The sequence below is a fragment of the Suillus fuscotomentosus genome, assembly GCF_016647785.1.
Source record: "Suillus fuscotomentosus strain FC203 chromosome Unknown F5891scaffold_9, whole genome shotgun sequence".
Lineage (NCBI taxonomy): Eukaryota > Fungi > Basidiomycota > Agaricomycetes > Boletales > Suillaceae > Suillus > Suillus fuscotomentosus.
This window is the reverse complement of record NW_024539521.1, coordinates 1,179,424-1,199,013: the sequence shown is the minus strand read 5'-3', so window position 1 is coordinate 1,199,013 and position 19,590 is coordinate 1,179,424. Positions and strand designations below refer to the sequence as shown.

The 19,590-nt window shown below is 46.1% G+C and overlaps 5 protein-coding genes across 5 annotated transcripts; 3 read left to right on the top strand and 2 right to left on the bottom strand.

Moving 5' to 3' along the window:
* Positions 1 to 73: 73 nt before the first annotated feature.
* On the top strand, positions 74 to 8,653 carry F5891DRAFT_1258146 (uncharacterized protein; the record flags this gene model as incomplete). Its single annotated transcript, XM_041370062.1, has 48 exons — positions 74 to 481; positions 534 to 770; positions 818 to 944; positions 995 to 1,346; positions 1,411 to 1,512; positions 1,561 to 1,838; positions 1,919 to 1,961; positions 2,021 to 2,061; positions 2,114 to 2,314; positions 2,362 to 2,493; positions 2,546 to 2,563; positions 2,613 to 2,910; positions 2,962 to 3,264; positions 3,323 to 3,353; positions 3,403 to 3,415; positions 3,465 to 3,639; positions 3,675 to 3,742; positions 3,792 to 3,897; positions 3,944 to 3,980; positions 4,032 to 4,136; positions 4,189 to 4,378; positions 4,427 to 4,476; positions 4,527 to 4,628; positions 4,685 to 4,797; positions 4,861 to 4,867; positions 4,921 to 4,954; positions 5,010 to 5,144; positions 5,228 to 5,302; positions 5,351 to 5,390; positions 5,438 to 5,593; positions 5,682 to 5,836; positions 5,896 to 5,901; positions 5,956 to 6,126; positions 6,162 to 6,453; positions 6,501 to 6,620; positions 6,666 to 6,790; positions 6,842 to 7,063; positions 7,122 to 7,169; positions 7,228 to 7,421; positions 7,470 to 7,557; positions 7,611 to 7,635; positions 7,686 to 7,813; positions 7,862 to 7,901; positions 7,952 to 8,010; positions 8,059 to 8,114; positions 8,161 to 8,215; positions 8,266 to 8,457; positions 8,510 to 8,653. Coding segments are annotated over exons 1-48 (5,955 nt in total), but the record flags the coding sequence as incomplete, so codon positions are not given.
* A 48-nt stretch (positions 8,654 to 8,701) lies between these two features.
* F5891DRAFT_760355 (uncharacterized protein) lies at positions 8,702 to 9,946 on the bottom strand. Its single transcript, XM_041373156.1, has 4 exons — positions 9,665 to 9,946; positions 9,576 to 9,603; positions 9,211 to 9,521; positions 8,702 to 9,153 (listed from the first exon to the last, which is right to left on the bottom strand). The coding sequence occupies exons 1-4, from the start codon at positions 9,865 to 9,867 to the stop codon at positions 8,925 to 8,927; spliced, it is 771 nt and encodes a 256-aa protein (XP_041230431.1). The 5' UTR covers positions 9,868 to 9,946; the 3' UTR covers positions 8,702 to 8,924.
* Positions 9,947 to 10,214: 268 nt separating this feature from the next.
* F5891DRAFT_1013022 (Translin) lies at positions 10,215 to 11,469 on the top strand. Its single transcript, XM_041360769.1, has 6 exons — positions 10,215 to 10,381; positions 10,439 to 10,659; positions 10,716 to 10,815; positions 10,881 to 11,028; positions 11,082 to 11,165; positions 11,221 to 11,469. The coding sequence occupies exons 1-6, from the start codon at positions 10,289 to 10,291 to the stop codon at positions 11,385 to 11,387; spliced, it is 813 nt and encodes a 270-aa protein (XP_041230430.1). The 5' UTR covers positions 10,215 to 10,288; the 3' UTR covers positions 11,388 to 11,469.
* A 1,814-nt stretch (positions 11,470 to 13,283) lies between these two features.
* On the bottom strand, positions 13,284 to 15,081 carry F5891DRAFT_1258124 (uncharacterized protein; the record flags this gene model as incomplete). Its single annotated transcript, XM_041370061.1, has 8 exons — positions 13,284 to 13,882; positions 13,934 to 14,109; positions 14,166 to 14,241; positions 14,291 to 14,305; positions 14,363 to 14,501; positions 14,649 to 14,666; positions 14,714 to 14,746; positions 14,802 to 15,081. 8 exons carry the CDS (start codon positions 15,079 to 15,081, stop codon positions 13,660 to 13,662), a joined length of 960 nt encoding a protein of 319 aa, XP_041230429.1. The 3' UTR covers positions 13,284 to 13,659.
* A 444-nt stretch (positions 15,082 to 15,525) lies between these two features.
* F5891DRAFT_1103989 (uncharacterized protein) lies at positions 15,526 to 17,048 on the top strand. Its single transcript, XM_041363625.1, has 4 exons — positions 15,526 to 15,909; positions 15,962 to 16,069; positions 16,120 to 16,872; positions 16,930 to 17,048. The coding sequence occupies exons 1-3, from the start codon at positions 15,808 to 15,810 to the stop codon at positions 16,600 to 16,602; spliced, it is 693 nt and encodes a 230-aa protein (XP_041230428.1). The 5' UTR covers positions 15,526 to 15,807; the 3' UTR covers positions 16,603 to 16,872; positions 16,930 to 17,048.
* The last annotated feature ends 2,542 nt before the right edge of the window (positions 17,049 to 19,590 follow it).

The following is a 19,590-nucleotide window of genomic DNA, read 5'->3' as shown; positions in this document are numbered from 1 at the left end:
AATAATAACATTCATCCTTACCACTATCGTATGTCGCACATAAAACCAATCAGATGTGCTGTTCAGAAGGTGCGGTAATGTCGTATATCCGACCGGCCACTGGCAGATGGCAGACCGTGTCGGTTGTGGATCAAACCCTGACTAATTCTTGCTTCTCCGAACGGGCAACTATCTCTCTTACAATTTACTTTCATTGACATTGTTAACAGAACACCATGACTAGCATTCCAGATGTCTCTCGCCTGGCCTTGAATGATCCAGGTCCTGAGATACACCAGACAGAAATTCCAGACGATATCAACCACGCGCCTGACCGCTACATGCAGAAACTCAAGCTTTATGCGACTTCTCTCCCATATGCAATTGAATCAAATGCACGGATGCAAGACATGTTGGATTTTATCCTAAGGCGTATAGCACAATGCGTAGAGGCAAAGGACTTCGAACCGGGTCTTGTTCAGTGGGACAGCATGATCACTTAGTGAGCGCCAGTAATTCACCCAGGAATACAAAATTTCTTACGGGCATTGTAGCTGGAACATGCTCAAGTACCCATTTCCAAAGGAGAAGCGCATTCGCCTTGCGAAGCTGTATTTTCATATCGCAACGACCCCTGGTATGCCCACGCAAGTCATGGCCGTCTGCGCGGATGGGTTGTCAAATTTGACTCGTTCGAAAAAGAAATTGAGCATTGACGATATGAGACTTCCGTGGAAGCCTATCTATAATATCCTTCGGGAAGACTTGTTTTTAACTCGACGTCAGTTCGAGTACAGGCAGGTTACGCTTACTCTTCGATAATTGCACTATCTAACAGTCCACGTAGCCAACTTTCGTGGTGTATGGGCTACATTGCTGATCTATCGAGGAGGTTCTTCCACCCCGCGGCCATTGAAGAGATGCTGAGCACTTTCTTACCAGGCTTTAATGGGACCAACCTAGACGTGAGTTCTTTCCAGCGAAAACAGTTACACGTTCCTCAACTTGCCTGCAGAGCGTTCTTTCGTCGCAGTACTATCTTCTGACCTTCTTACCATTGACACATCCTCAATCGTATCTCCCTATGTTATGTCGTTTGTGGGAGTCTATCAACTCCTACATGTACGATGAAAGGATGTTGCAATTCCTGTCACGCCTCGCAGAGATGCATGTGGACCCAACTATCAGTGATCCTGCTCGCATTTATGATATTCTCGATGATGAAAAGTCTGAAGATGAGGGCAGACCGAAGTGGAAACAAGATGATTACCATGCAGGACAGACGTGGTCTGGCCTTTATAAGGAAGTTGGAATATTCACTGAGCACGAATGGCATCTTATTATGTGTAAATGCCTTGCCTCGATGGGTGGGCAGCCCTTGATAATTTACGTCTTCAATCAAGGCTGACTGACTACCGGTGCCTTTTGTAGCAATTCCACTGAAGGATGCTGGGTCGCTCACCACGGGACCTACAGCCGACTCTTCTTCAAGTTTTGAAATTGGAAGGCTGCCCAAAGCAAACTGGCGTATCCGTAAGCAGGTTACCCTCGCAGAAACAGTTCCGCTGACATCTTATCTAGCATCTCTCGCCAAGCTTATCGTGTACTCTATGGCCCCTGATGGTGCTTCTGCACCTCCTTCTACTGAGTCTACGCCGTGGTGTACACCAATGACTTCAGGCGTTAGCACGCCCCAAGTTAGTGGTTCCGTAGGCGATTATCTTACAGTGCCACTCCATAAGTGGGGGCCATCGAAGCTATATCTAGGTGGTTCTAAAGCTCTGGATTCGCTCGCACGTCTCATTGCCTCTACGGAACATTTCTTTCACCCCACCAACTCTGGAAGTTGGACATCCGATGTTCGTCGTTCATTCGTATCGGGCTTCGAATTTCCGCTAATTTATTGGTTGACACTGCAATTGCTGACCATGTCATATAGCTCACTGCCTTCGTCAAGTACATCGTGTACGAGTTCAACAAACGTGAGAGCTCCCTTTCAGTTTCAGTGCTTATCAGCGCAATATTAACTCGTAATTGCAAGGCTGGCACGAAGAACAACTATCCGACTGCAAAGTACCTCTGGTACGCCATTTGTGTTTCTTTAATTAGTGATGAAATTTAGGTTACCGATTAGACTCGCCGGCTCACACGAGAGATGAGAAAAGAACTGGTCAAGTGCCTCCGGACAGTTGTGTTACTTGCCGTTTTCTCCCAGGATAGTTCCACTGTTTCAAATGTCCAGAGCGCTCTGAAGTCCATGTCGTGCATGGAGCCTGACCTAGTATTCCAGCCAATTCTGGAACGAGCTATTCCTTCGCTAGAGGCTCTCGTTGAGGTACCGCTACTCCTGTCGTCGTTTGTTTGTTTCTCACAGTTCTTTAGACCCAGCGCACCCTGTCCGTGATCAAAGCACTAAGCTCTATTGTTCCTGCAATCGTTTCCCGAGATATTTATTATCCAGGCGCTAAGCATTTGATCACCATTCTGCATCTGCTTGTACCTGGCATCGATCTCGTGAGTAGCTAGTCTCATTTGAATGCTACCTCCTCACTTTCCTCAAATGCAGAATGACCCAACTAAAACGGTATTTAAACCCTTCAAGTGCTTCCCCTATCTAATGCCTTATTCATAAGCTTTGCACGACGACATTTTTATCGGAAGTATCACAATACATCATGTTCGGGGACGTAACATCCTCCGAGGGTCCAGAGGCTTTTGACGTGGACATTTCTTCTGGTCAAATTACTCTAGATGATGGCCCGGGGGACACGATCCAATTGAAGTTGTCTAACGAAGCTGAGGATGCGCTTCTCAGAGACAGCACTGGCAGTTTTGCGAGTTGGGTAGCCAGCTTCATACGTCGCGTTATCCAGCTACTTGAGAATCTCCCGGAAGAAGGACCGAATGGGTCAGCCGGAGGGACTACGGAAGGTATCTTGACTTCATATGAATGTTTCTATTAACTGACCAATTTCCCTTCAGTACAAGTGGTGGACGCTGTGACTGGTGCATGCAGTCAAATCTGTGTCCATTTATCCGATTCACTTTTCGACCTCGTGCTCAACATGATTTTCGATTACGCAAGCACAAATGTTCGTTCTAATGCTGTCCGTGCGATACACCAGTTAGTCGAATGCATTGCGAATGCCCACCCCGAAAAGACACTGTTCAAGTTCTTGCCCTTCTGTGTGGCAAATATCCGCACAGAAATAGAACATGGTGCAAGCTCAGTGAGGACGACATCTCCGTCATTGCCGCTTCCGTCGGATGCGACTCTGCACTGGAGTATGATTTCATCCCAACTGTAGCAGTATTGAGCGCTCATATCCTTGTTACATTATAGATCTCGCTATTCTTCGCGGTTGTGTCTATAAGTGCGTTCTTTTCCAAGTACCTTACATGCGCTAACAAACACCTGAATAGTGATGGTTCAGCGGTTAGTGATCCTAAAACAGCTACTCGGGCACGAGTTGATGTCACTTTAGCTTCTCGTGTACAAGGGTGAACTTTTGTCGTTATTAACTCTACTACGCGACAAAACTTTCTCGAAGCGGGGGTACACTTGGAGCGGAAAGTTACTCTCGAGCGCATTAATCACACTCACTCATACTTACCCGATCGAAAACAAGTTCGTCAACCCCGAACAGTGGAACGATAAAGGTTCGCAGCTTGTACTTTAAGATGCGTTGACTGAGTACCTGCAGAATTTCAGAGAAACCATCACTTATATTGGGGGAAGTTATTTGAGCCTGGTGAAGTCAAGGTGCGCAACGTTTGACCATTGGAGGCGTCTGCAATACTCAGCACTGTAGATTTCATGGCATGTCCCAAGTGCCGAAGAGATTGACTTTTCGCTTCAACTATTCCGCGAGTTGGTCGAACCTGCGATGACTCGCCTTGACTTGTTACTTGAAACCTGTAGGTTTGTGCAGTATATTTTAACCTTAACTGAAAAGCAGCAAAGCGTCTCGAGACGCCGTTTGGAGGAACGACTTTTGTCGGTGAGTTTACAGCAACTGATCGACCAGCAGCAAATTGATACCTTTGAGTAGTTATCTCAGTTTTGTCCGAGAAGCGTTCTCCGGAATTCCAACGCTCTTCAAGGAGTTCATATCACCAGACGTGTTGCAATCCATGCTCGCCTCAAGTGATATTATGTACGTCATGTTGGCGCCCGTGGCATGTGATGTTTGTCTAACCTGTCTACAGGAATGAAATTCCTGAAATGATTGCATCAATTGAGCCTCTGGCTTCCGGTTTTTGCCTCACAGACCCACAAGACACCCGATATAAGTATATTACTAAACTCCGGCGTCGATTCGGGGAGTTTTTGCACGCAGCATCCCTGTCTCTGCAGAGACAAGGCGAGGAGAATACAGTTGATGCCGTACAGATGCTTGTATGTATTCTCATAGTACCTCACGACTTACGTTTCATACTTCCAAAGATCAGTTCAATTCGCACTTATTTACTCGAGTACGGCGACAGCAAGGATAGGTCTGTATTGTGATTTCACTTGTGTGGACGTTGCTGAACATTTCACACAGCTACTATGTAAACACCGACCAATACAACTCAGAGATCGATGTGGCTCGTCAATATTCAGGACAGAAAGTTTGGCCGCGCGCAGTGTTTGTTCGAAGAGCTCGGTAAACCATCGTTCACTTTTCTTTCTGCTTCAACTATTCAATTCTACATGTGCCAGATTTTATCATTCCTCTCGACTATTTTGGAACTCCATCGAGCGAGCTAGAGGTCCGCTTGAGAACTCCTTGCTGGACGATGTCGTTGAATGGTCAATGTGGCATTATCCGTCAGGTAATTGATAGTTCTTGGTTTCATGTTTCTTGAATCCTTTTAATTAATCTCACATACTTACAGTGAGGCAGTGAGTGAACTCCAGTTCGTTTTCCTTGATCAAAATTCAACATTTCGTTCAAGATCAAGCCAGTCCCTTCTTGAATCCCTAACTTCAGTAGGTGCCTATATATGTTACGGGTGCCATGGGCTTATGGTCATCACATTTGCAGGTGTACGATGGTCTTCGTCTTCGAGCTCTTCCGGCACTGTACAAAGCCCTACAGCCTGGTACTGATGATGATCGCATGAAAGGAGCATTGTGGACGTTGAACATATCATCGTTTGGTGAGCCACGCCTCTTGACAGTGATGGATCTCGTCTAACCATCTCTTCAGGGCGATTTGCGATATCTGGTGAGTAATATGGATACCTTTTTTGAAGTAGCTAGATCCACTCTTCTGCAGAACCGACGTTAGTGCCAGAAATCCTCAAGCAACTCCTTGGGTGCCATCACAATGAGAAGGTACTTTTCCTCTTGACCTTCTTCAAACTGGATGACAACGTCTTCCAGCCTTCTATCCAAAACTGCGTATCTACGGTAACAGATACATGTAAGAACCACTTTCTTTTCTTGTTTTCTTTTCTAAGCTGATTCGAGGTCTGGCCAACTTCTCGGAGCCTTGCTATCTCATCTATGACGTTAAGAATACCGCTCTCGATGAATCCTTGCTTGCTCTGAAGAGCTGCTTGTCATTTAACAAGTCAGAGGATTCTATTACTATCCGGGCCCGTGAGAAGCGCATCGAGCGTGTATGTTTGATGAACGAAGAATATAGTCGAACAGTAGGCAATATACTATCCTTATCGATGTGTCTCACCACTGAGGCTTGAACAGACTCGAGCGGTTCTCGAAATTGCCAATGACACTGCCACACATTGGCGCTATGCGATAGTGGCAGTTAGGGTTCTCCGCACTCTGCTGCGCCGCGATACTCCAACTTCGCCTAGTCACCTTAATCTTTTCCTGGAGAAAGTATGTGATAGCGATCCTACTATGGTGCGTTCTTGTGGTTTACTAGGTCTTTGCAAGGAAGTTGACATTTTTGTGGATATTAGCGCTACGTAGATCATGACTGACATCGAATTAGTCACGAACTGACTTGCTCTATATATCAGTATGCGCAAAGAGGTATCATGAAAGCACTGAGATACATCAAACTTCGATCGTACTGTCGAAATCCAGCGGCTTTGGCTCTGTTCTCCCAAATCAACCCACTACGATGCGACATTCCCATCGAAGGTTCGTATTCGGCGACCGCTGAGATACTCACCAATTTCAAGTTACGGGTCCCTATCAGATCTTTGGGGACTCTCGATCTCAGCAGGTGGGTCCTTGTGGAGTCACGCTAAGAAGTACTCACTCCCATCGAAGTATATATTGCGATACACTACATCAAGGCTGGCTCGCTTGGAGTGGTACACTGGCAGCATACAAACCACCTCATAGGTCGGAGAGCACTTTCGAATGGGAACCATCAAGCGCAGAGGCTTTGTCTTGCCTACGTGAAATAACAGTGGATGCAGACTTCTGGAAGAAACTTTCCGGACACTTCGCTGAAGAGAACCACGAGAGTACTGTGGTACAAGACCACATATCATGCGTCAAATCAATATGTAAGTCCAATGTTACTTCACAATCAACCTCCATAATTTCGAGATAGTTCAAGTATTGGGTGATGAACCCTGGGACTTGTTGAAGCCCAAACTGGAGACGTTACTAGCCGACCAAGATAAGAACAAGCAAAGGGCTGCAGCAGAACTTTTGGCTGGTGTTTTAAACGGTGAGCAGCTTACTTATGTAAAATTTTGTATGCTGACTGTCGCAGGTTCTAAACATTGGCCACAAGAGGCCCAAGATCAAATCTGGCAATGGTTTACTCCCTACATTAAGAAGACGCTAGATCAGAGCATGAAGACAGAGACTGTACCCATCTGGACTTCATTTGTCGGGGTGTGTGGCCAAGAGCTTATAACTTTGTGCATCTATTTAAACAACTTTTAGTACATGTTCCATCACAAAGATCCGCGGCGACTCCAACCACTCGTTGAGCATCTCATTGAACAATTTAACAGCATGGACTACAATGGACCATCATCCCTGGAATCCGTCAAAGTTCTGGCATTATTTCGGGCATTCTACACTGAATTAGAGTGGAAATTCATATCTTGGTCGGACAGCACCATGGATCGATTTTGGCGCGAGGTGCACAGTGAACACGATGATGTCAGTACTTTCACACTCTTATTTGTGATTCAGTGATGATTCTAATGGGGATTAACAGGTAAGATCACATGTTGCTGAGATGATGGCATTTTGCAACGGTATCAAGGTTGGCGATTTCTGCATTCCGCTATATATATATATAGGTTGTTGACCTTGATGGATAGTGGCAACCCAAGCCTGTGTCTCTCGATGTCGAAGCTTTCGTACGGGAGTGTCGAGAAATGACTGATGATGCAGATATCATGGGCATACGTGGTACCTATCATACAAACAGAGTTCTCGAACTCGTGGACAACTTCAAAGTGTGGAGAGAACAGCGGCTACCAGGTGTGAGAGCCTATCAGTCAACCTATGACAGGTAACGTATAATATTCACTTCTTTAAAGTGACCGCTGAATACTCTCAGAGTTGGGATCGTTGTTTGCCGATGGTTGTTCCTGTCAGTCCACGGTACTGATGCCATATCTGCATTCGACTATATTTTGCCTCTTATGGTACGTGGTCTATCACCAGCTGCCGAGGAAGTCGTGATTTATGGTTCTTTCAGCCTGAACTGTTCCGTTTCACTGAAGGTACGGTTGTAAATGATACATGCCAGTCAATGTTAAAAACATCCTCTTAGTGCATGATAACGAGGAGCTAGTAAGGCATGCTAATGTACTTCTTGTTCGCATGTGCGGGGTCGCTCCTCCACGATCAATGATCGGCCCCTTATTGAGTGCTATATTCTCCGCCATCCAGACGTCACCAGTAAGATATCTACCAGCGTCCGTAACTATTCTATACTCACTTTTGCAGTCATGGAAGGTTCGCTTGAAGGCTCTACCAATTCTACAGGGTAAGTTGTTGCTACTTTAATCTGGTGCTTGACGACATCACATTACTCAGTTCTGTACTTCCGACAACTTCCTCTGATTAGTGAAAGCGAAGTCAATGACATTCTAGACGTAAGTAGTTCTATCGATTTATGTCGTGCCTGCACTAATTAGTTGTAGGTATTGTGTCAATCATTGGACGACGAAGTCGTAGAGGTGCGAGAGATGGTTGGGACGTGAGTCTCGAAATCTGTCTTTAAAACGTTTCTAACTCCTGTTCAGTACCTTATCGGGAATACTTCGACTGTCTCCGAGGCGCAGCGTTGTGACTTTGAAGGTTGGTCAGTAGTCACATCGTCTTTTGATTTTATCCACTCTTTGGTCTAGGACCGATTTGTCAAACTGGCGGGAAAGATTCAGCTCCCTGATCGCGTATCGCCAGTTTACAATGCTGCCGTTCGTCAGCGGCACGCCGCTATCATTGGCATATGCGCCCTCATTGACAGTTTCCCGTACACTATCGAGAAATGGATGCCAGGGCTCTTGACGACAGTGATGCTGGAACACACACATGATCCTGTGAGCAAATCTTCATTTGCTTGACTGCATATTCTGATCTTCTGCGCTGCAGATTCCAATTTCGACAACTATCCACAGGTGCGCGAGCAATTTTAGGAAAACACATCAAGACACTTGGCACGAAGACTCTCGGCGCTTTACCGATGATCAGCTGGCAGCTCTGTCGACGTTACTGACCGGATCATCGTATTGTAAGTGCAAATTATAGTTCGTCCATTCTCGTTGGTTTATGATGCTTTGTCAGATGCTTGATCTTGAAATCCGAAATTTATTTTGTAGATCATGACAGAGCAAATCTCATTGATGTTGGATAGTTACACATTGAATCGTATAGAAATAGGCTAGCTAGAGAAAGCAATTCCAATACTTGATTATACAAGAAAGTTCAGTTATTTGTGACGAGGTCCGAGGACTTGCTAGGTAGATGAAATATGTCCGGTACTTCAAGATGGAAATTGATGTGTTTATCATACGTGTAAATGGGGTATAAGGCCACTAGCACTGGAGGCAAAGGAGGTATTATAAGAGTTTGGGGATACGAGACCATCTTCAAGGTCAGGAATAGCTAGACCCGAAGCGATATATTCGTCACCATTGGCTGCACCAGTTCGCGCGCCTGCCTCGGGAACCGTGTCTATCGGGGCATTTATCCGATCGTCGTAACCAGATTTCACGCGATTGTTCGAGACTGACTCCCTAGTGATACAAAATAGTCAGTTTGAAAGAGGTATAATACGTAAAAAGAAATCCAACCGAATCTCAGCAATTAAATCATCGACAGCATACCAAGCGAGAGGACCGTATGCGACACCTCTCCACCAGCCAAGTAGATCGGCAGGGGCTAGATAGGCGTGTGCATGAAGATGATCTGTGATAGGAATTTTGTTGTCCTTGAAAGGCGGAGTAATGAAGCCGATCCGAAATTGGGATTCGGTATGAGGTGCCGAAGGTGCGGTAGAACTATTGCCAGATGAGAAAGGGGAGGAAGAGGGCGGCGACGACGCGGACAAAAGTCTCCTGCCAAGGTTTCTAACATTCACAAGAAGAGGCAAGTCACTGGAAGACTACCAAAGCCAGGTAAGATTCTTCGCCGCGGGGAGGCCTGAAATGTTACGTACCAGGGTGTATATCGATGGAACATGGAGACTGGGGTATTCGATCAGGGGAAAGTGCTTGAAGAATCTGATATGGTAGATAGAAGACTTACTTGAACGCTATGATTATATGACCACTGGAAGATACTGGATGAGCTTTCTCCCGGTACGCAGTAAAATTTTCGTCCTTCCAGAGTATTTCTGGCTCTGCCGGCTCGTCTGGGCTGTGTGAACGTGGGGACTGTCCGGGGGCATGAACCGCTGCAGCGGCCACGATCCCACACACAGGACACCCAGGCTTGGATGGAAAAGCCATCAAGTACGAAGATAAGCGAACCCAGGACAACTTAAACGAACAAAGGTTCTTAACCGAATGGCAAATGGTTAATTATGTAAATGAATATGCATTGGCAAGCTTAGTCCCAATCCTCAGAAATTCAATTTCTTTATACTTATTCAAACTCCGAGCCGCTTCAGCGTGACGAAAAAACCTTTGTCACGACCTATGGTATTATGATACAAAGTGTGGTTTTTAGGAGGCATGAAATACGAAGAAGTGGTGATAGGCAATGGTACGGCAATGTTGCAATGTGGTTGCCATATTATTGCGATATATATTGAAAAATAACAGAAATTCGAATACAATACCTCCGCTAACTCAAAGGACATGTACTAAACTTGGTGTTCAAGGTCGTCGACCGCTCTCAGGCTCCCCATCTTATTGTCACGCTTTCCAAATGGGAACCCATCGAGAAAGTGTCATCAAAGCATTTGATGAGTTCCGACAAGAAATAGACGAACATCATGACCGGAGAGAACGACTTATCAAGGTTCCAGGCTCTCGAAAGAATCAACTGCGTCACTGAGCATTCTGACCCCTCCAATAGATTAGCCGGGATGCGACAAACCTTTCCAAGAAAGTCATCTTCCTACTCCACCGAGCAATGACAGAAGAGCCCAATAATGACTCTAATCCCTCTCTGCGAGTAGTCCGTCGCGGTCGTGAAAAGCTTCGGGAAGTGCAAGCGTTATATGCACAAATAAGGCTCGAGGTACAAGCTGAGCGGTTCTGGCACTACCACAGAGCAGTATCGCCAGGCCTCCAAGAGTGGGCTCTAACATGGCAAATTGGTTGACATACGTGTTGAACGCCTTTGACTTCAGGTATATTGAAGCACTGGGCTTTGCTCACTACCTCGAGCATGGCACTCTGGTGTCATATCAGGAAGTTCAGCTGTCTCTTTCTGACGAGAACGGCATACCTGTGCGTATGCTACACCTCAATGATACCCGTATGACTGAATCTTGCACTCTACGGCACGACCCTAGTATTTTACTCTTCCAAAGGAAGATTACTTGCTGGGTTTGTCTGATGTCACTGGCGAACTCATGCGATTTGCAATATCTGGAATAGCTCAGAAGGGCGGTCGCGTCAGAGCCAGAGAAGTGTGTGCATTCGTCCGGCAATGCAAGGCAGGCAAGTCAGTCAGTTTGACAATAGTGTGCAAAGATGTGATTGTGGATAAGTAGATTTCGAACACTTTACTCCTTACGTGAGGGAGTTGTCCAAGAAACAGGCTGTAACCTCACAATCTCTGGAAAAGATTGAGGACGGTAGCGTTTTCTCTATCACCTGGCACTCATGGACAAGTACTGAACGCTATTCCAGCGGTGTATGCCATCGTGGTCCGAGGATCTGAGTACGACATCCCCCCTGATATGTTAGACGACATTATCGCGCAGTCGATCTCAACTTTCAGTTCTACTACCAGTGCAAAATCGAGACTTGGTCAAAGAGACATTCGGAACGGAGATGATTACGACGATGAGATTTAATATAGATACCCAGCAGAATTTTGTTTTGACAATCTCAATACTAATACGAGTTTAGGCGGCCTATAGTTTATATTGGTTCTGGTGCACCAATTACACTAAGTTTGCCTCCTAGATACGTACAACACAAAGTTGAAATCTAGATGTGAAACACCACTTATTGCAGACATTGGTGTGGACTCAGGCGTCAATGCTGACCAGGAGCTCCGGGTCAACATAGCGACATTCCTTTTGTCTACGGTAATTTTAGGTTAAATGACAGCTGCGAAGAGATAATGCTATATACGACAGCCTTCGAAGAGTCTTTGTGTTGCGTCGTGAATTATGGTAAGATCTCCTGACCAACAACTTAGGTATCGAATACTCTCAGATTCAGAAAACCCCCGAAATGTGAAATCACCCACAAGAACAAAGAGCACTATGACTGTTCAACGAGGACATGAGCACATTGTTTCTGCGATCAACGGTAGATATATGGGCGAAATGACCTTACCTAATATGCACATTGCATAAAATCTTGGCAAGATTGAAGATACCGACCGACCAATGATTTGTGCGTGATTTGCTTGGGAAGCAATATGGCTTCATGGATGTCGTGACCGTGAAGCGTGCAATGAGCATGTAAGGAGTCCACACACGTTCGGAATGCTCAGTCATCTCATACACCAGAATAACATAATCCCACACGTAAGGCGAAACGCTAGCTTCATAGCATCCTGTGGTGGATAGGGGGGTGGCGCGACTATGAGATTAACCGATCGGTGAATATATGCGGCGGGCGAAACAGTTGACCGAATGGATATTTCATTGATCGCAAGAATGTGGCACTAAACAACGCCACTCCTGGCTGTGCACGCCTGAACAATATTCATGAGAATGGGAATTAGAGAGAACGTTAGAATGGACTGCAATAAGCAAGCCCCATGAGACAGGCTAGAACGTGCCCCAATAGAGTCCAGGCTCGTATTAAAAGTAGACATTGTGGAAAGCAGTGCCAGGAGCGGTTCGAGCAACCGATCATTCCGAAGTACATCGAGCCCTGCAAAATGCAATCAAAGTCGTGGCTGTGCCAGTGAGTAAATTACCTGAGAACAGCGAAGGCTACAACATGATGCCGCTTGATATAGCAGTAAGTACTGAGGGTCCAGCTCTACTGAACCAAGCGCTCTCGGGTGCACTAACACCTGCAGGGGATTGCGGAGCGAATGGGCCTATAGTGGTTCGAGAAGTCTTTTATCAACTGATAGTATATGTTGATTGGAACGTCGATAGATGGGAGATTGCGGGCCATCACGAACAAGCATCGCACATATCCCTGTGATCTTCCCCGGGCCAATGAAACCTAGTAGTAGAACATCAGAGTTAGCTGAAAAGGCGTTTAATGAATCTGACTCTGAATTATCACCTCGGCTTCGAAATTGATGCCACAGTCGGATGCCTGGTGGACGAATCGAAATGAGTACTATGCACATATACGCCCGATAAACACCCACTAGCGGTGCAGCTCCAGCAACTGAACCTAAGTTAGCCACATGATTGCTGAGTCGCCCGCCTTTAAAGTACTGGTGTGACATGTGAGCAGCATGGATCTCATCCAGAGCCCCAAAGTAATTTTTAGCTTGAAACTCACCTTCACTGTCAGAGGACGTGTTTGTGATTGACTGAGCATAGGACATTGGCACCAACCGCACTAGCATTGGTAATGATTGGATGCACAGTCAACAGCGGTTGCGATCGTCATCAAGTTGAAAGCCTGAAGAGGCCTGGAGCCTGTCTGTACTGTGGATTCCTAGAATGTAAGTAGTTCCGGTCACTTGAAAGCAGTCGACCTAATAATATACTTTTGATTAGCAAGCCGTTTTGAACGGGTCACCGCTCATAGACATACTTGGAACTGCTTGGAATTTGTCCAAACACTGTGTGTTGGGGAAAGCCTCGTGCACATGAGTCATGCGTGATATCCTAGGAGGCTCTAAAGACGGCGGCCTTTGTGAATTATGAGGAACCGAGCTGCACTGAATGTGCTAGAATTTCTGATGGCATCAGTAGGTCAATTTACGTGATGTGACGTGTAAGATAGCAGCTACTCCACGATTGGTCACGAGTCTAGTTGCAAGGTGCGACACCAAACAAGTGCAAATGGTCTGCTGGCTGCTTGAAGCGAATAACAGGCAACGTGAACTGCGACTACGATACGACAAGTAACAATTATGACAGGAATATAGAATATCGAATGAGGTCCGTTTAAGAACATAGGCCATGGAACGAACGTTGGTTACCGTCTCAGTACTCTTCGACGCGGTAAAATCTCCACAACCTCATCGTCTTCATAGGTTGGGTCTCCATCTTCGTCATCTTCGTCATCGTTATACGATCCGAGATTATCATAAACTGGTGGCACGTAGGAAACGATAGCGCCTTGATAGCGTCGTGTACGATAAGCAGTTTCTTTCGCCTTTGCCGTTAGTGCATTCGCTTGGGCGATTCTCCTCCATTTGCTGTAATAAGAGTACGTAAACGAACCAACCGAATAGACTTGGGGAGCTTACTCGTGGCGCTTCCTCCACTCTGCTAACCTGTCTCCCTTTTCTTGCCATTCAGATCGTCCGCTGGCGGCAAGAGCACGGATGTATTGCTGGACTACGGCATCGAGGGAATAATTGGGAAGAAGTGGTTTGAACGTTGACAACGCAGCGCGGCACACTGCACATGCCGGAGACGCTTTCTGTAGTAGTATAGGGCTCATAAAATCCGACCTTGTCCTAAAATAGAATATCTTACATTCTGGGATATCCAGCTTTGAGCGCATTCTCCGCAGCAGCTATGGCCGCAAGGATTGCATAGGTGCGCTGCTACCCTAAAGAAGAACGAGATCAAATACTGCGATGCAGCATGGAAACACTCACATGACATCAAAGCATCTACAATGTTTTTAAGACATCATTTCGCAGGCGAGTAGACTAGGTATCAGTACGCACATCGGACACATGATCTCGGTTTCGAATCCCTCGAGTATTTTGTTTGCTGTCTCATGGCTGTCTTCGGCACTTGTCTTGCCTTTTTTACTGGCGGGCGATGTTTGCGGTGACGACGGTCCACGCTTGCGGTCATCTAGACCTGTACATGGTACGAGTTGTGTTGGTTCGCGCACAACTTTTGAACTTGAAACTCACAAGATGGATGGTAGTGGGTTTCAGACATCATGTAGATGACACAACGGATACATAAGAGCTTAAACCATCGTCGGCTTTTAACGAAACGTACCAGCGCGAGCTGTTGAGTCTACATCATCTTTCAACATGCAACGACTGAAAATGTGTGAAACTCACTACTAATCGATTGCTGAGCAGTTAGAGGAGAAGCTGTATGCGTTGAGTTGAACATAGGGGTTGTGGTATTAGTTGACGATTGACTGACCTCCGAGTTGAGATTGACCATGTGCAAACTGTGCTTCGAGAGCATCCAGAGCGGCAATGGTTGACTCATCTATCTCATCGTCGCATTCATACTCGGAGGGTAGGAAAGACGTAGATGATTGCGATGGGGCCGCTGGTACGGTCACTGTGGGAGGAGGATCATCCAAAGGGCTGATCGAAGCTGGGAGCGGAATTTCCTGAAGACCTGGGACGTTACTCAAGTCCAACTGTCCGATATCGTCTGGAAATTCATCGTCACTATCTGCAGGCTGTTGTGGCATTGGTGAAATCCAAGTTGGACTTGGATGCGAAAGCTTGAGGACGTTACTCGCGAACTGCACGTGATAGTCACGTGATTCCGATCGTCTTGTTGGCAACCATAGACAGCTATTACCTTTTCCTGAGTCTGGGCAGGGCTGCCGTGCTGGCTGACAGAAGCATCAAAGTTTTTTTTTTTTCGCAAGCGGACAAATTTGACCATGGGTTAATTCAATTTACGGGTGTATTTTGGGGATGTTAGTTGCTCCCAGCTAGTGTACATGTGGGGATGTGAACAACGTGTTTTTTTAGAGGCTAGACGGTTTGTTGGTGTTCCGGTTGCTTCCTTGAGGCATTATCAAGGGTCCTTACGAGGTCCTACGATATACGGAATTAGATTGATAAAAATAGAATTGCCAAGACCCTGCCATTGTCAAAATTAGTACCTCCGTTTTATTTCGTCAGCACGTGTCTGCAGCAGTGGAGCCCATCCATCCCTCATCCCTCAGCACTCGGGTGGATAAAATATGGGAAACGAAGCAAGTACTAGCGTTGTCTGCATGTTAGAACACGTCGTCAGATTCCCATTCAGATTTAGAATTCTTCGGCTATCCGAGCCTCACCTTAGGCTTGGCATTCTAAATATACCAGGCTTAAAGATAGAATTTTGGACTTGGCTCACCTACAAAAAGTCTGCGGTTGGCGCCGTTCTAACCCATTCGCTACAAGACGCTTAACAACCCACCTAAATGAATTCTGGCCCTCCACAGGACTACTCTCGTTTGCCCTACCACTCAATCGAGGCAGACTACAGGAGACTCATCATGTCCAGTTCACAAATACTAGAGCAGGTCAGCCTACTCAAAATATATCATCCTCTCCTAGATGCTCACAATCACTCAGGCACCACCACCTAGCCTCAGAGAAATACTTGGGGCATACAAATCGAAAGGCGACGGTGACAGAGATATGCTCATTGCCATGTTGAATGCAAAGAGCGCAGAAGACCAGGTAAGCTTTCTCGTATCTTGCCTCCTCGTCTCCTGTTGACCCCTTTACAGCGACTCGCATCTGTCGCTTCCTTGCACAGGACTCTACTTGAAATGTCCGCAGCGGATGCTCGGCATACAAGCCCTCCACCTCCCTCCCGTCCCTTACCACCCGCAGCACCTTACTCAAAACATGGGCTATTTCCAACTGACATGACCAACGGACGTGTCTCCCCTCAACAATTGCCTGTGGTCAGGGAACCACCTCAAATCTCTCAACCACCTCGAAAACGCCAACGCTCCTCTCGCTCCCCTTCATCACACTACGAATTACGCACATCTCACACATCCTCTCGCGACTTGCCACCGTCGCCATATTCGTCTCGGAGTGATTCCGAGGAGTATTCGCCGCGCTCCAGAGCATCGATGGCGATAGGGTCATTGCTCTCCACCGGTCCTAGCAGAGATGTTCCAGAGGATCTCCAAAATCATTCAGAGGGTACCCAACACACGTCCCAACACATATCTTCTGGTTCTGTTGGAGTTTCAGTGTAGCTACTGTACAAATTTGCTTCATTACTTATTGTTTTCATTGCGCTGTATGGTTAGCATTACTGTTTGTCAGAGTAGGCTCTCGTAATCTCTCACCTTTTCCTGCCCCTTGTGGGACCCGCTGTTGTGATTGGCAGCAACTAGTACCAACAAATGGCAGTGAAATGACACGTCTGGGCCGGAACTAGTGACCAAGATAATGGAACCAGACGACGCCAAGAACCTATTTATAAGTGCCCAGTTATCTTTGGAGCCTCACTCTTTTGCTTTTGACTTTTAATCAAAAATATTCAACGAGTGAAATTAACCATAGTTGGGAGTGCGACGCACCACACGCATGTCGGACACTCGCAGGGCATTTGGTGAGAGCGTTGCGTGGTCTAAGGTGCCGAGATGGTGAAACAGCTTGTAATTCGTACTAAGATCCAAACTGGCGACGGCAACGTGTGTCTGTGCCTCTGTGGCAAATCCTGTGCGGCAAATCCTATCTGATACTGGCTTGGTGTCGCACGTCTAAGTAATCCGGTCTGACAGTGACACCCGTGAGTTAGAACATGATGTATTTAGCACCTGGGTAGCTGCTAACTGCAAATACTGGGCGAGCGTGCACACATTATTAGGCTTGTATTATTAGTTACGATAATACCCACAACAGCGTTAAACATTGCCCCAAAAAAACTCGGAGGCGGGTGCTCAGTTCTAAAATGTCGTTTTTGCTGTTCATACATAGCTAAGGTACGGCAACGCTTGTGTTCTCTTACTAATCCTTGTTTGGGACCGCGGTGACATCCAAGCTGCGGCTTGGCCGGAACACTGCATTGTCAACCTTAATCGAATCGACAACCAAACGTTCTTTCTAAACGGCCGTCAATATACCTCGTGCATGGCAACCAAAACATGATCACATGGACATAGTACTGTAGAGATTTGACACTTCGTCATGTACAGTATGAGATACAGTCACACTCAGTGTCACAGTCCTTGTGACCTGTGACCATACAAAAAATAGCTTCATGCAAACTTAGATCTGACTTTGATCATTACCAACAATTCTGCATAAATATTAGTGGTACTCAATTCAACTTTCCAAACATTTCAAAACTTGCTTAAACACTTTAAACTCTCAGCTAAAGCTTCGTGTAAGAACAGTTGAATCATGCTCGGCGCATGTCAGCACAAAGTTGGACATTCAAACACTCAGGATTTTGAAAGTGTGCTATACAGAGGGGAAAGTCGTGCTGTTGAGTAGCAAAAGTAGCTGGGGCATAGATTCATTATGGGTAGCAAGTAGGATCCAATAGATTTGTATTTCAAATGACTGCGTTACTAAAATTGTAAAAAAAAAACCACCCCACAAGAATGAAATCAGCCATAGGTAGCAAGTACCAGATGGAACAAATAAGTGCTGGGGGAAGGAGGGTGAGATGGACTAAGAGTGGGTTGTCAGGGGTTTGGTGGGAATTTCAAACGGTTGGGGGGGCAGGAAGAGGAGTGGGTGATGCAGCAAAGTGGTGTTTTGTGCCCGCGACTTGGGAAGGGCTACCAAGGGCACCAGGAGGTGCATAATGAGCGCCAGTGGAGGGCATAATGGCAACATGTGGGAAGGGACCTATAGTGGGAGGAGGTATGTCATGAGTGCTAGTGAATGGTGTAGCATTGAAATGTGTGGGAGAGGGTGAAGCACCAAAGGATGTGGAGGGACTCTGAGGATCTGATGTATGCGCTTGGGTCTTCCCACCACTGTGAAGGATAGCTACAACTTGCAATAAGCACAAAAATCACTTACTTTGGGTGGATGGCACCTGGAAACTTGAATTATGTCCTACTCAGTGCTGCAGGTGAGCATCGAGGATGTGAGGTCAACGACGGCACCAACATGCTCAGTGTGAGACAGAACTTTGGAATTTTCTGAAATTTCAAACTCTGACACAAAGTATGTCACATATGCATGAAATGGATGGGAGGTTTGATCCCCTCGACTCCTGCCCTACTGAAACTATGCCTTGTCCATCTGCATGCCAAGAAATTCTTGATATTGTTGATCAGGCCACACTTTCATTGGCCAAGCTATAGTATTAGGATATCCTGGACAATTGGTCCAACCTTGAGAGTGATTCTGACTCTGACTCCAAGGACTTGCTTTTTAACACTTCAGATGATGATGATACTATCAGTCTATCCTTTAGCTCCTCATTCCCCCCTCCCCCCTCTCCCCTATGATAGGGATATTCAAATTTTCCAGTGATGATTCTAGATCTTCCAATGATTCTGTACTGCCTTACGACAGGCTCCAGGACACCATTGATGCACTTCGTGATGAGGTTAAAAGGGCTCATATACTCCACAAGCCTAATGAGCCTCCTCTATGAGTACCTCAGCTTCACATGCTCATTCACCATGAGGAACATTACCCTTACTTGTTTTGGCAGAAACTTTGTGTCAGCCCTGAGATCTTCGATGACATTCTTGATTATATCTCTGATCACCTTATCTTCCAAAGCAAGTCCAACAATCCTCAGCTCCCCATCTCCATCCAGCTTGCTATTTTTCTGAATTGGGCAGGCCACTATAGTAATACCATTACTCTTGAGGATGTCACTCAATGGGCAGGTGTGGGTGTTGGGTCTGTAGTTAATTGTACTAATCATGTGATGATTGCGGTGCTTGATGCCCATAATCAGTTTATCTGCTTCCCAGCAGCTAATTCTGAGGATGTTGACCTGGCTTGTAAATTTGACAAGTCATATACTTGTCCTGAGTAGAAGGGTGGCTTTCTGGCCATTGATGGCTCAACATGAATCTTTTCACCAAACTGGGCTATTATGGGGAGACATTTTATGATAGGAAATCCAGATATTTCCTGGGCTGTCAGGTATTTTTTTTCCCTTTCATATTCAAAAAATTGATTTAATTTTAGGCTGTCATCTTGCCCCACAACCTCCTTATTGTTAATTATTCCCTTGGTCATCCTGGGAGTGTCCATGATGCATT

Bases quoted from the DNA above. Each gene is read 5' to 3' on its own strand.
- F5891DRAFT_760355 (XM_041373156.1), bottom strand. From the start codon at position 9,867: ATGGCTTTTCCATCCAAGCCTGGGTGTCCTGTGTGTGGGATCGTGGCC. The intron at 9,522-9,575 runs GTACGTAACATT...TGGCTTTGGTAG, and splicing joins TTCCATCGATATACACCCTG to TCTTCCAGTGACTTGCCTCT. The intron at 9,154-9,210 runs GTTGGATTTCTT...TTGTATCACTAG, and splicing joins GATTTAATTGCTGAGATTCG to GGAGTCAGTCTCGAACAATC.
- F5891DRAFT_1013022 (XM_041360769.1), top strand. From the start codon at position 10,289: ATGGGAACCCATCGAGAAAGTGTCATCAAAGCATTTGATGAGTTCCGA. The intron at 10,382-10,438 runs GTTCCAGGCTCT...CCCCTCCAATAG, and splicing joins GGAGAGAACGACTTATCAAG to ATTAGCCGGGATGCGACAAA. The intron at 10,816-10,880 runs GTGCGTATGCTA...GCACGACCCTAG, and splicing joins CTGACGAGAACGGCATACCT to TATTTTACTCTTCCAAAGGA.
- F5891DRAFT_1103989 (XM_041363625.1), top strand. From the start codon at position 15,808: ATGAATTCTGGCCCTCCACAGGACTACTCTCGTTTGCCCTACCACTCA. The intron at 15,910-15,961 runs GTCAGCCTACTC...ACAATCACTCAG, and splicing joins GTTCACAAATACTAGAGCAG to GCACCACCACCTAGCCTCAG. The intron at 16,070-16,119 runs GTAAGCTTTCTC...ACCCCTTTACAG, and splicing joins CAAAGAGCGCAGAAGACCAG to CGACTCGCATCTGTCGCTTC.